General features: G+C 35.5%; 1 protein-coding gene across 5 annotated transcripts in view; it reads left to right on the top strand.

Moving 5' to 3' along the window:
• The first annotated feature begins 3,147 nt into the window (after positions 1-3,147).
• The window catches only part of LOC110465236 (multidrug resistance-associated protein 4-like), a 131,730-nt gene continuing 120,602 nt past the window's right edge, over positions 3,148-14,275 (top strand). For all 5 annotated transcript variants that reach the window (XM_021520936.1, XM_021520935.1, XM_021520932.1 and 2 more), the window contains exons 1-2: positions 3,148-3,298; positions 4,890-5,000. In XM_021520936.1, the coding sequence (XP_021376611.1) occupies positions 3,225-3,298; positions 4,890-5,000 (185 nt within the window). In that variant the 5' untranslated portion in view covers positions 3,148-3,224. The remainder of the gene's footprint in view (positions 3,299-4,889; positions 5,001-14,275) is intronic.

The following is a 14,275-nucleotide window of genomic DNA, read 5'->3' on the forward strand; positions in this document are numbered from 1 at the left end:
ATCAGGCGCTAACTACTAGTTATAGGCCACCTGACTAATACCTTCCTATGTTTGGAATGTGTGCCTGCGTGTGTGCTGGAGATGTATTGTGTTCTGTTTGTAGCGGGACCGTGTTTCCAACGATATCAATTATAGTGCCACCGCACTTAAATGCTACAGCACAGATAACGCAACATCCACCCCAGACCAAATAATACTCCACCTGGGTTGTTGGAGTTGTGTGGGCAGGAGAAAAAACACTTTCTCTGAATATTCCATGCGTACGACGACTTTGGGGATCGAACCCCGGCCGCCTGCGTGGAAGACCGGAGTGTTAACCACTCGACCAATCCGCCCATGTACACAGTAACCTGAGAATTTGTTACAGATATATTTGGACCTAAACTAAGGTGTTCAGAGTTGGTGTTGTTTTTTTACATGTTTTAGGGGTTTAGATCGACTTTCGGTAAAATGAAATATAGCTGTAACAAATTATTAGGTCCCTTTGAGTCGAACTGTTAGTTAGCATTGCTATACATTTATAGCGAAGTTGCGTATGTTAAATATTTACTTTCAACATGAAAAAACATTTGTTTGTTCGGGTTTAGCGTCATCGCAACAGCCAGTGTCACATAGCGAAGGTGCCTGAGGAGTCACCGCCGGAAAGAGAAAGTAGATAGATATATAGGAAAAGAACGTAGATAGGAAAGAAAGCGATAGTGTAGCGAACTGGATTGGCTCAATCGTCGGCGACCAGATAGCTCATCTGGTAGAGCATCCGTCTAAAGTTAGGAAGGTCCCAGGTTCGAACCCCGGTCTGGCCGTGCATTGTCCCGCTCCTGTTACAGATAGTAAAGAAAGTAGACAGGAAAAAGAAAAAGATTCCAAGTGTTGCAATGGGAGAAGGATATCGATTTGGTCCCCTTCTATGTCCTCCATGTACATTTTTTTACAATTATTATTCTGTCTATCATGTTTCCGACGGCTCCTCCAGTCCTTCCCGAAACTTTTTACGTTATTTGGCCTGCCACCATTCTCACTATAAAAAACTGTAAGAACTTTCACTCGCCACTTTTCTGACCGAGGGCATACCGATAATTTGTCGTTATTTTTTTGGCATGTTTTTTCCCCCCACAAATTATAAGCGCGGTGCATGTATTGACGGACAATCTTGACTTACGATTTAAGCTGGGTTAATCAGATACTTTGTCACTTATTTATGTTTTAGTGTTATCTGTTATACCTCAAGGTTCTGTGCTGGACCCGTACTTATTTTTAATGTTCATTGAATGACGTATGTAATACACCCGAGTAAAATGTCTGGGTTGTCACTTCTGTTGCGTCACAATCATTTAATTAATTGACCATCACATCAGAATCTGACTCTCAGATATCAAAAAAAACATTTCTTGCGGTTGATGGTTTAATAAGTTCAGAAATTCTAACTGTGGCGCACTACGAAATCACACAAACAAAGGCTAAAACACCCAAGACCACTAAGTATATAGTTAGGCACCAAGCAGAAAATCTCTCTGAGATTTGTACGCTAATACGGGAAAACAAAACAACTTGGAAACAACAAACATATAGTGTGCATGCCCGCTGCACAACTTGAATAGTCCGAAATAACTATATCTCCTTTACTTTTTTGATGTGGCAGAGATAAACTATTAAGTCAGTTATTTCGGACTATATCTGGAGTCAGTGTCAAAAGGCTTACAGACAAAAGTTGATAAAAACTCCACATAAAAAAAGAATGATTACGAAGATAGCGTTACAGAGTACGTCAACACAGTGCATGCATGGACTATGTATATTGTAATAACAATTTGCTGAATAAAACATGATTTCCCCCATTTAACCACCACATTCCTTCTTCACACAAGCTATCCGCCGCCTCTATACCCCCCCCCCCAAAAAAAACCAACAAAAATAAACCAGAAAGAAAACATGTATAGCACTCGTTCCTGATCTCACAACATTCAAACCCAGACGTCGTACTCACAAGCTGTAAACAATGCAGCTCTTTTATCTTAGATTTAAAAAGAAATATACACAAAAATTGTTTTCAACCATAAACCAAAAATGTTTTAACCGCAAACCACAAACGTTACACACAACGTTCTGCCTGACAGCGCGCTTCTGTTTGGCTTCAATGCAGTAAAGGACATACGTATTAGGATTAAACTAAATAACTGAAATATCCCGGAGATCGGTGCATACTTAAATCATGATGCAGGAATGCTACATATTAATTCGGTTTCGTGTGATTTAGTAATAAAAAAGGTACTTTACTTTTAAGGATTTTGTAGTCAAATCATAGAGATTATAACATTTATTTATTTAATAAAACTTGTTACAGAAGTAAGCGTACATCAAAAAAGTTGTTTCCAATTTTCTGGAAAACCCAGAAACAAAATTAGATAGAACATTCTGCTATAAATAGGGGTGTGCTCATGAAGGAAAACGTTTTGAAACGTTTCATGCTATGAAACGTTTCATGCTATGGTGTGGTTTTTAAATTTGCCTGAATAAATTTGATTGACACTTTACGATGTTAAGATACTGACTTACATTACTGTAAGCACGTTCCGCACTTTTATCTATTGATGTTGCACAACGTTGTGAAACGTTTTTTTAACTGAACGCACTTTGGAATTCCGGATTTTCACATCCGCTTTCCTTATCTTACTACTACAGTGTTACCAATGCGATTTTTCATTCAGCGATCGCGAGTGGCGGGTGATGTAGAGAGGACAGCAATGTTTATTCTAGGATTTTGTATGTAACACCAAACATGGATGAAACTATTCGACACCATAATCCTAACCCTTTGCTCACGGCAAACCCAATATCTAAGGTTTTCTTTTGGTAAGTTGAAATTTCCTTATTTCTTTCATCATTTTTTTGCATAACTAACACGTGCAACAGTGTATACTGTAGAGGTTTCATGCTATGGTGTGGTTTTTAAATTTGCCTGAATAAATTTGATTGACACTTTACGATGTTAAGATACTGACTTACATTACTGTAAGCACGTTCCGCACTTTTATCTATTGATGTTGCACAACGTTGTGAAACGTTTTTTTAACTGAACGCACTTTGGAATTCCGGATTTTCACATCCGCTTTCCTTATCTTATTACTACAGTGTTACCAAAGCGATTTTTCAGTCAGCGATCGCGAGCGGCGGGTGATGTAGAGGACAGCAATGTTTATTCTAGGATTTTGTATGTAACACCAAACATGGATGAAACTATTCGACACCATAATCCTAACCCTTTGCTCACGGCAAATCCAATATCTAAGGTTTTCTTTTGGTAAGTTGAAATTTCCTTATTTCTTTCATCATTTTTTTGCATAACTAACACGTGCAACAGTGTATACTGTAGAGGGCAAACGTTTTTGTCAAAACAGAAATAAGTAAGTACTTTGTCACAATCACTTTGTCACTGCTCAGGCGACTTCAGTTTTTACTTAGAATTCATTATTAGAACCATTGTTATGCGTAACTTTCGACGGACTAATTAGCTAATGATGAATTTATCACCCAGTTGACCAGGTCCAGTACACTCTGCCGATTGAGCTATATAGATATAAAGACCTATATATACTAATATAGCTATATACACCTATACATTATAGCTGTATTGAGCTATATTTTCTCGGATTTCAATTTTCATTTAATTAAAGCAAAGTCGCATAAAACAATAAGGTTTATGGTAATGTTGACTACAAAAAGCATAGTTAGATCACGGAATTAGATTAGATGTTATCTAAGTCCGTGGTTAGATGTTTATTTTCATTGTTCATAAATGTAAAATTTCCGATTTTTTTACATCATTATTTTATAAAAAGAATCCTTAAATTTAATGTCTTTTGTTATCAACCTAATGATACAATCTTCTTTTAAAAGCGACTTTGTTTCGTTTTCCGTAAAAAAGAAAATCACTTGAAAATAGCTCAAAAGACCTAATCAGATAGGTCAATAGAGCTATTATAGGTCTTTACAGCTATATAGCTCAATCGGCAGAGTGTACTGGACCTGTTGACAGGTCGGTATATTTTATCTGACTTGCTGCATTTTTGTCAGTTGAATTTAATATACATTTGTAATTATCATTCATTGTTTATGACCCATTGTAACATTCGCATGCAGAACTCACTTGGTCATAGATTCCTTTTTTTCTTTCTCAATTTTCTTTTTAGCTGTCACTGGATGCTACTGTAGTGACAATTTTCAGACAGTTTTTAAAAAATACTTCTAGGCAAATTTAACCTCTACATTTAGATACCAGACATTTGGCTAGTGATGAAATTCATCTTATTACACTCAATAATATTTGGAGGGTAGTTGATGATAAATTGGGATATCAAAACAACTTAAATTTTAGGCATGTTTTATAGTTGAAAATATCTGACTCTTTCTTGTTCGAATGCTGTTGTAATGTATATTATACAAATTATTTGTATAAGGAAATCACTGTTTCAAATGTATTTAAGAAAGTACGATACTTTCATAAAGCTTGCCATTTACTCTTGTTTCAAGCACTGGGTGATTGTTTGGCGAGTTGATACCCAAACCTGGGGTCATTTATAATTTAGTTCTATATAAAGATGACATACAAGAGGCGTCACATCAGAAATAACGTTGGAGCAACATCACAGAGCAAGTGACATGCATACCTGTGACACCCATCTCAAAATTCACAGCCAATAGTAACCAACCTTTTGGACCTAATACCCCAGAATATGTTATGGTTACCAACATGCTTATAATTATTAAACAAAAAGTGTTTAAATGTAGATGTGTAATTACCAAATGTTGATCAAGTATGTTTAAAGATTTCGAATTATGTTTAAACTCTTCAGGAAATCATAATCAATAACATCAATGCTTTATTATTTCAGGTGGCTTAACCCAACTTTCTCAACAGGATATAAGAGGAGATTGGAAGTAGACGATTTGTTTAATGTTGTAAAGTGTGACTCATCAGAAGAGCTTGGAAACAGACTAGAAAAGTAAGGCTCCACCTCAGATAATCCTTCTTCCATCTCACTTATTCCTCTATCCATTTCACATAATCTTCCTTCCATCTCACAATCCTCCTTCCATCTCACATAATCCTACTTCCATCTCACTTAATCCTCCTTGCATCTTACACAATTCTCCTTTTGTCTCTACACTGAAATTTGGTCTTTTGCTTCACTATATATACAGAGGTATGGCCCTTTGTTTATTTTTTATACAGATTTTGTCCACGGCATAACTTCTAAACCATTAAAGATATCTTAATCAAACTTGAAGTATACCTGTATTACCCACAGAAAGTGTGCAGTGTACTGGAACTAGGTCTCGTGCCCCACTTTATACAGAGTTATAGCCCTTTGTTGAGTTTTAATACTGAAGTTTGTCCGGAGCCTAAGTTCCATGTTATTTTACCTACCATATTTATGTATCTTGGGAAGGTGGAATCTTTCACACTAAAATCAGGTTTTGTGCCCCACTATATACAGAGTTATGGCCCTTTGTTTATTCTTAATATCAAAGTTTGTCCACAGCATAACTTCCATGTTATATCACCTACGTTGACCAAACTTGGTATAGTTTTAATGTATCTTGGGAAGTAGGAGTGTCACATTCTAAATTCGGGTCTCATGCCCCACTATATAAAGATATATGGCCCTTTGTTAATTTTTTATGCTGAAGTTTGTCTATTGACTAATAAATAAGGGGAGACATATGTTTTTGTTCACAAAAACAAAATTCTAATCCTACCCCCGTCTCACATAATCCTCCTTCCGTCTCACATAATCCTCCTTCCATCTCACATAATCCTCCTTCTGTCTCACATAATCCTCCTTTCATCTCACATAATCCTACTTCCATTTCACATAATCCTCCTTTCATTTCACATAATCCTCCCTCCTTCCCATATAGTCCTACCTCCGTCTCACATAATCCTCCTTCCATCTCACATAATCTTTACATGTCACATAATCCTACTTTCGTCTCACATAATCCTCTTTACATCTCGCATAATCCTCTTTACATCTCGCATAATCCTACTTCCCTCTCACATAATCCTCCTTCCATCTCACATCCTACTTCCATCTCACATAATCCTCCTGTCATCTCACATCCTACTTCCATCTCACATAATCCTACTTCCATCTCAAGTATTATGATAAATCCTTCTTACATCTCACATAATTCTACTCCGTCCAGATGTAGTGTAAGGTATATATATATAACCGGGTCAGATTCCAACATGCACATGTTCCACGTTTTTGATATCTCGTCCCTTCTTTCTGGTGCTTATCTCTCGTTGACTCACTTTATATGATAGTGCATCTTGCGCAAGAATAGGTCCTCTACATCAGCGTTCCTTGTCCTCGATGTTCTCAGCTTAATTGCTGCCTTCAGCTGTCTTTAGTCGAGGGGACTATTGTTTTTTTAATATAATAGCTATATTTTCAATTAAAGTATATCAGTTCTATCTTCTTGTAATATGATGTATATGTACATGTAACTGTTCTGTTTCACAGCTGTGTCTTGATAAAGGAGCGGATCGCTCCGAAAATTTGACAACCTAAACTTGTCCACACTGTTGGAATCACTTTTTTGCCCCATATACTATTTTAAGTAATTCGTATCTTACGGACATACCTCCATTAGGATCCAGTGTTATATGGGATTTTACCGTCTGTATTACTTCTTTGACCTAAGACTTAATAGATAGATTTTTCGGTGCATAAATCATTTAATGTTGTTTAGAGTTCACCAAGTTCTTGTGAGTTTATAATGATGTAATTGATAGTGCATAATCCTTGAACATCTTCTTTAAAACTGTATTACCTGAGTCTAGCTAAGCTTGTTTGGTGAAAAAATAATTTTATACAAGGTTTCACTGTATAGGAAAGGGAATATGTCTATAAACCCTTTTCAGATCAGTCAGGTGGGAATTCTCTATCCTAAACTTAACCCATATATATATAATGAAAGAGCTATATTATATTCTGTTTTATATATCGTGTATGGTACAGGATTTCAGTCAGTTTCAGTAGTTATATAACATTTTCCTTGAAAAAAACGTTCGTAGTTACTGTCAAATAGTCGTGTTCTCTCGTATATAAACAAGAGTCAAATCTCATTTTTGGTAGTCATAAACATACATCAACACTCAAGAATCCTGATCACAATACTGTAAGAGACCTTATTTTAGAGAACAAACATTTTAACGTGTTATCAAATTTGAATACATCAGTGCATTGATGAATCGGCACATGATACAGTACATATATATACTTGATAGTATCTTTTTGACTTTCCAAAACAAGCCTCAACTCTTTGGTTTGAAAGGTCTTGTCTATTTGGCATGTGTATTAATTTGACCCTCCAAAATTTAGGGGAAGCGATAAAATAAATTCGACTTCTGTAGTTGCTAAATGGCAGAGGTCAACTGAAAGCACTGATATATGGGGGTTAAGTAAGCTACCACTAGCCCTCCACCACTGGGTCGCAGGTTCAAGGCCTACGTGGGGCAGTTGCCAGGTACTGGCCATAATATGAGTCGGTGTTTCTTCTCTGGAAACTCAAATCTTTCCTGAACCACCAATCACCTGGCACGTCCTTAGATGACCATAGCTGTTTAGAGTTTAACTGTGTTTTCAGGGGTGAATGTGTTAATAGGATGTAAGACACAAACAAAACCAAAGGTTAAGCTTACAATAAAATTAACTGCTACAGTGAAAGCTATGTACAGTGTATAGTGTAGGTCTACACTGTACTGGAGATAATGTAGAGGTATCAAGTGATGTATTTACTCTTGGATTATCATCTAAGGAATCAAGATTTGTACCAGATGACTTATGTGTAGTACATTATATGTGTCAATAACCCTAAGTTTCTGTAGACAAAGAAAATAGATAAGTAAACACTGTCATCAGCACATGTCCAGGTACTGACTTAGATTTATGAACCTCACTGATCCGAAACGTTTAATTTGACAGAGGATTGTGCCAATGAAACTTCTAGAATTGTTTCACTATCTCCAATGAAATAGACAATCATTTCAGATCCTTTATTTTCAAAGCCTGCTTGTATATCACAGGTAAAATATGGTTTGATTTAGAAAATGAAGATAATAAATCATAAACTTGTCAAGAGGGTCAGATAAGACGGTGTGTAAGAAAATCTGTCTTGATGGACCAACATCACAAGAGGAATGGAATTATTGTGATACTCTTCACTCTTGTCACTTATGTGGGGGTAAATGTCATTTTAACAAAGTGTTTCCTTACAACAGATCTTCTAAGATGTCTTGAAAATCTAGTGTCAGTAAAGTCAGTTTACACTATATGATACTAGAGACCTTTTAATAGTCCATATCTATCTCATTCCTTACTTTGTATACGAGTACGACAGAACTGTTCTGGGTACGAAAGGGCCATAAGAAATTTCTTACACCCCATCACACATCACACATGTGTGATATCACAACGGGACTTTAAAGGGATTCATGAAATTGGAACCATTCCATACCATGATACGTATATATATATATACAAACTTCAAGAATCAACACCTTTTTATGGTTTCTGGGCTAATTCTGGTGATTGGAATGCACATAAGATTTCACCATGAAGATTTTCAAATTTGTGCAAAACCTTCTGTTCAGCAAGCATCAGATTTCACCCAATTTGAAAACCCCTTAGGATGGAGTCCCCCCTATTCAACCTCTCTGGACATGAATCAGTCTTTTATCTAAATACATAAATACATATTTCAAAGGTAATAATATTAAGGTTTAATAATTTTTGTTTTCCAAATTGCAGTCCCCTCAAGTGAACAATGTGCATGTACGAAGGAACATGGTAATTTAAAAACACCTGAAGAAAAATTGGTTGACCACCTTGTAGTTTTTATGTTCTCTTGATACAAAAACAAGCTTCTCGTGATCACTGCATGGAGCCAAACAGCTTTCCCAGGCAATTTCAACTACTTAAGAATTGCTTTATAAGGTATCATACTGTATTGAGTGATATCCGTTATCTGCCGACCTTCCTGTGAAAGATACCTAATTAGGTCATGTATATACATGAATAAAATGAACATAATTGTATTGTGGAGATTTTTTCAGGACCACGTGTAATAGTAAGTTACTCTCGCCAGTCTCGGGTCATACACAAGTACATATTTATTACAGTCATGCACATACAAATGTAAAGTCCAACATCTTCATTACAAACTTGTGAAAGTCCTTTGAAGCATTTTCCTAATAAGATTGAACTTAAAGGGTTTGTTTTTGGTCATTATATGACACATTGATTGTTTCCTGTTACAATTCTGAGAAAAATTAGGGAAAGTAGAAAATCAAATATATTTAAAAAAAACAACCAGGAGAATAATCTTGACTTTTACAGTTCTTCTTCATCATTATATGTAAGAACCCATTTGTTCAAAGATTGGTTAGCTTTCTTTTATATATTTAATCATAATTATGTATGGACCTGTTTGTTCAAAGTCTGGTTAGCTTTCTTTTAGGTATATTCAAAGTCTGGTTAGCTTTCTTTTAGGTATAATCATTAAATGTATGGACCTGTTTCTTCAAAGTCTGGTTAACTTTCTTTTAGGTATATAATCATTATATGTATGGACCCATTTGTTCAGTCTGGTTAGCTTTCTTTTAGGTATATAATCATTATATGTATGGACCCATTTGTTTAAAGTTTTTGTTAGCTAAACAAAGTACAGTCTGTAGCATAAATTTGTCATCCTGTATAATTTCAGAAAATTCAAAATTTTAAATAAAACTACAGACGCATATAAAGGGACTTCAAATCACCTATATTGTTACTTAAACTTCAAAAATTATTGGAAGATTGGAAAAGAGAATTTTACAGATGATTGTTATAAAAAAGGTCAACACAGCATAGCTTCTTCGCAAGCCAAGGGTTACGATCCGGTACGATCTACCTACTCTTCGTGTAGAGTAGGAATAACATATCATAACCCTTGGCTAGCAAAGATAAATTTATCAGGATATTGCGTTTTTAACATAAACAGTGTTGCTGAACCCTTCCTTTCCTTATATGGACAAATAGTGTAGGTTGAATCAGTGATGTCTCGGTACCATGTTATTTTCACTCGTCAGAATGAGTGGACGAGTATTTTTGCCAAGGCCTGATATATGTAGTAATTATCGGTATAATTAACATATCTGATTTCACTACGTTCCTGACTGGAGACTGTAACTAATATATTTTCCAAGGTCAAGAAATCTGGTGTTACCAGTGAATACATAAGTTGTTTCACACTGACGGTTCAAAAGTCTGGTAATTAGCTTTTCAACTCATGCAGACAAAAGTTTGGTAATTAGCTTTTCAACTCATGCAGACAAAAGTTTGGAGTGCTAGTTTTTATCATTAAGTTGTGAAAATGATTCTAAGTTCATGAGTTTCTCTTTTGTCTCATAGAACCATTTCCGATCTACATTCAGTTTAAATGATGGTATTCAATATTTCAGACTATTCAGTATCAATAGATAAAAGTTTTGCATAAAGTTTTTGTTAAGCTGACAAGGTTTTATAATAGCATTGCCTGTGTAATAGCTATTAACACATTTCATCTACTTGTGTAATCCTCTTTTATCTGCGGTAAATTTGCCACTTATATATAATGACACAGTGTAATCTGTTTTGAAATATCATCCATCTCCATCTCAAATCAAGTAAGTAGACTTTTTCATGTCAGGAAGTTAAAATGTTCAAAATACTTCAACAAAAACTGTAATGAGTCTGCTACAATGTACATTAGTGGAAGTTGGCTGCAGTTGACCTATATGTATTCTGAAAAAATGGCCAGTTCAAAGTTGATGAATGGCAGGCTAATTTGTCGACAACCAGCTTTTTATGAGAACATTATATATATACAAGCATATGTATATTATGTTGTAATGAATTGTTAGCCTAGTAAAGCAATGGATTGCAGATTCAAGGCCCTACTTGGGGCCGTCACCAAATAGTTACCACAGGTAGGTGTTTTTTCCCCGGGTAATTCAGTTTTCCTCCACCACCAAAACCTTGCATATCTTTAAGTCATTCACCCCTGAAATTTCGTAATGAACTATTCCAACCTTTGAATTGGAAGAGCTCAAATGTGTCTTCAGGGGTGAATGAGTTAAATGACCATAGCTATTTATAGGACGTAAAACACAAACAAACAAAACCTGGTAAAGCAATTATTGTAATAGAACCTTATACAATTTCAGTGAGAAACAGACATTTTCTTTTGCTGTGGATTAAAAGTAAACAATTTAATTAAAATTGGGTCCAGAAATTGTTATCTATGATCATAAATTAAAGCCAAACTGATTACCGGACATTTCAGTTACCGGGATTGATTGAGCTTTTGATATTAGTTTGATGTTGATAAGTCTATCATATTAAATTTATGTTGGATATGTCTTATGTAATACATGTGTCTAAATCTTGTGTCTACATATGTATGTGTAACATATCCCGTTTACATGTATATATGTGTTAGGGGGATACAAACATGCTGCTCTGCATGTAATATAGGTCTTATACTGTGAATATTAGGGTAAAGGAGGTTGGGTGTAGGGGATAATAGCCCATGTACAGTGACGGGTGGAAGTTATGTTATACTGTATATTGGGGGATGGGTTAGGAGGGGGTCAAAGTGATCTTGTATATTGGGGGATGGGTTGGTCAAAGTGATCTTGTATATTGGGGGATGGGTTGGTCAAAGTGATCTTGTATATTGGGGGATGGGTTAGGGGGGGTCAAGTTGATCTTGTATATATTGGGGGATGGGTTGGGGGAGGTCAAGGTGATCTTGTATATTGGGGGATGGGTAGGGAGGGGGTCAAGGTGATCTTGTATATAGGGGGATGGGTTAGGAGGGGGTCAAGGTGATCTTGTATATTTGGGGATGGGTTTGGGGAGGGGGTCAAGGTGATCTTGTATATTGGGATTGATCTTTTATACAGCTCGGATGGATAGATGGGAGGGACGTGGGGTAGCACAAGCAGATATCTACATATATATCATGTACATTGTAGTTGGGGATATAGGTTGGGGCTTTAAAATGGGGAAATACGCAGGTGAATAAAACAGAAATCAGATTAGTGTCAACAGAAATAGTGGTATTCATCTGTACCATCAGATCAGGCAGATAATTAAGAAGATAGTTGGGTACTTAATAAAACAAAGTTGAATTCAGAGCAATCTCTGAATTTCTATTGCTGGCACACCTTGTGTAGTATTACACCACTACAAGAAATCGTCTCACTGCTAGACAGTGACACAAGGCCTTATCTACAAGTAAAGTTGGACCCCACTTTCTGGTGACACACATTATCAGCTAGATGCTAATTTCATCACCCCCTATGTCGGTCACACACCTCAGAACGTAGATTTCTCTACTAAAGGGGAAGAAGATTTGCACTGATAAAATATCAACGAGTTCATAGCACTCGGCAGTGATGAAAACCTTGCCTGGTATGGTGACATTCAAAGGCATGTTATATTGTGTTTTCATACAATCAACTTCACAAATTTAAAGTCTTAAACAAATTATCAGGCACAGTCGTTCAGAGGAACAGAATTTTCATTTTCAGGTGAAAAGATACATCAATGAATCACCTTTTTAAAAACATTTAATATGCAGCCTATTTCTTTTTAAAGAAATAGAAAATAAATCACTCGGTTTCCAATTCCTAAGAATCTGACATAGTGCACATGCTATTTGAAAAAGATGTGAAATACTGAATGCAAATAAGGAGTATTGTAAATGAGGGATCCTGGAGGTTTCCATAAACGACTCGGAATGTTGAATAGAATTTGGTAAAATATTGGAAACCAATTTACTACTTCATTCACATTCTAAAATATTACGAAAGTCACATTTACTGGGAGTAGACTGAAGTAATACGCTGATTTAAAATCCAGTGATAAACATGGATTTCGATCATTAGTTCTCAATCTATGTTTAAATTTCTTCTGATTGCTTTGAAACTGTTCAACATTAAACAGGTAGACTGATATAAAATTGATAAAAATTCATAGGTACTTATTTATAATTAGATTTAAATTGGCATTTAATGGGTTGAAGCCAATAAAAAATAAAACATCAAATAAAAATAAACCTGAGTAGTCCTGTATTCATTCTATATAGTGGGAGTGTAATGAATATATTTGCTTCAGATAAAGATCCGTAAAAGGGACTATATGAACGTATTTCACCAGAATAAAGCTGTGGGGACTAAAGTCAAATCTATCGGTGCTTAGAGAGTATAGCTTTCCATCACTAAGAATCAAAACTACCTATTTTTGCCACTCACAAAGTTTAGCAGGTGATTGAAAAATGTACTCGCTTATTCAGAACCTGGCTCACAGAACGTTCTCTCAGAAGTTCTCTTTTCATCAAATACAGTACGAATGCATATAAAAAACGAAACGGAGAACAGACATTGCAACAATCAAGGATGCATTTAGAATTATAACAATGATGTTAAATTCTTTTCGAATTTGTTCAAAGAGGCGAAAAAAATCTACTAGCGGAGGTTTGCAAGTGAAGCCACTGAAGGGATGTTTTAACAATCATTTTCTAAAATCGAACATGTATTTGACTCTAGTAGATATCCATGTGTTTAAGTTTCCAACCCATTCAACAAACAATATATACATGTATACAGTACGTCCATGCAAGTGGTACCAAACATGCATTGTCATTGATAAAATGTATGGCATTTATTTTATATAGATCTATTTGATCTATCTCTGGACTTTTCTCAGCTAGTCGATTTGATGCCATAGTTAGTGAATTCTAGGCCAGACCGGGCACGAATCACATAATTGTCTTCTTACGACACTTGTGTTTCTATGTTATTTATCAGATTAATGGAGGCAATGTGTCATTTACACTAGCGATATAGTGTATGTAATGTTGTTCCGAAGGTTTTAACACATGAACTACCTGTCAAAATTTTTCTCTGTATACAAACATGGTTATTCTTGATACAAACATGTTTATTCTAGATACAAACATGTTTAGTCTAGATACAAACATGTTTAGTCTAGATACAAACATGTTTAGTCTAGATACAAACATGTTTAGTCTAGATACAAACATGTTTATTTATTCTAGATACAAACATGTTTATTTATTCTAGATACAAACATGTTTAGTCTAGATACAAACATGTTTAGTCTAGATACAAACATGTTTAGTCTAGATACAAACATGTTTAGTCTAGATACAAACATGTTTA

Source organism: Mizuhopecten yessoensis, unplaced genomic scaffold (genome assembly GCF_002113885.1).
Source record: "Mizuhopecten yessoensis strain PY_sf001 unplaced genomic scaffold, ASM211388v2 scaffold11065_2, whole genome shotgun sequence".
NCBI classification, from domain to species: Eukaryota; Metazoa; Mollusca; class Bivalvia; order Pectinida; family Pectinidae; genus Mizuhopecten; species Mizuhopecten yessoensis.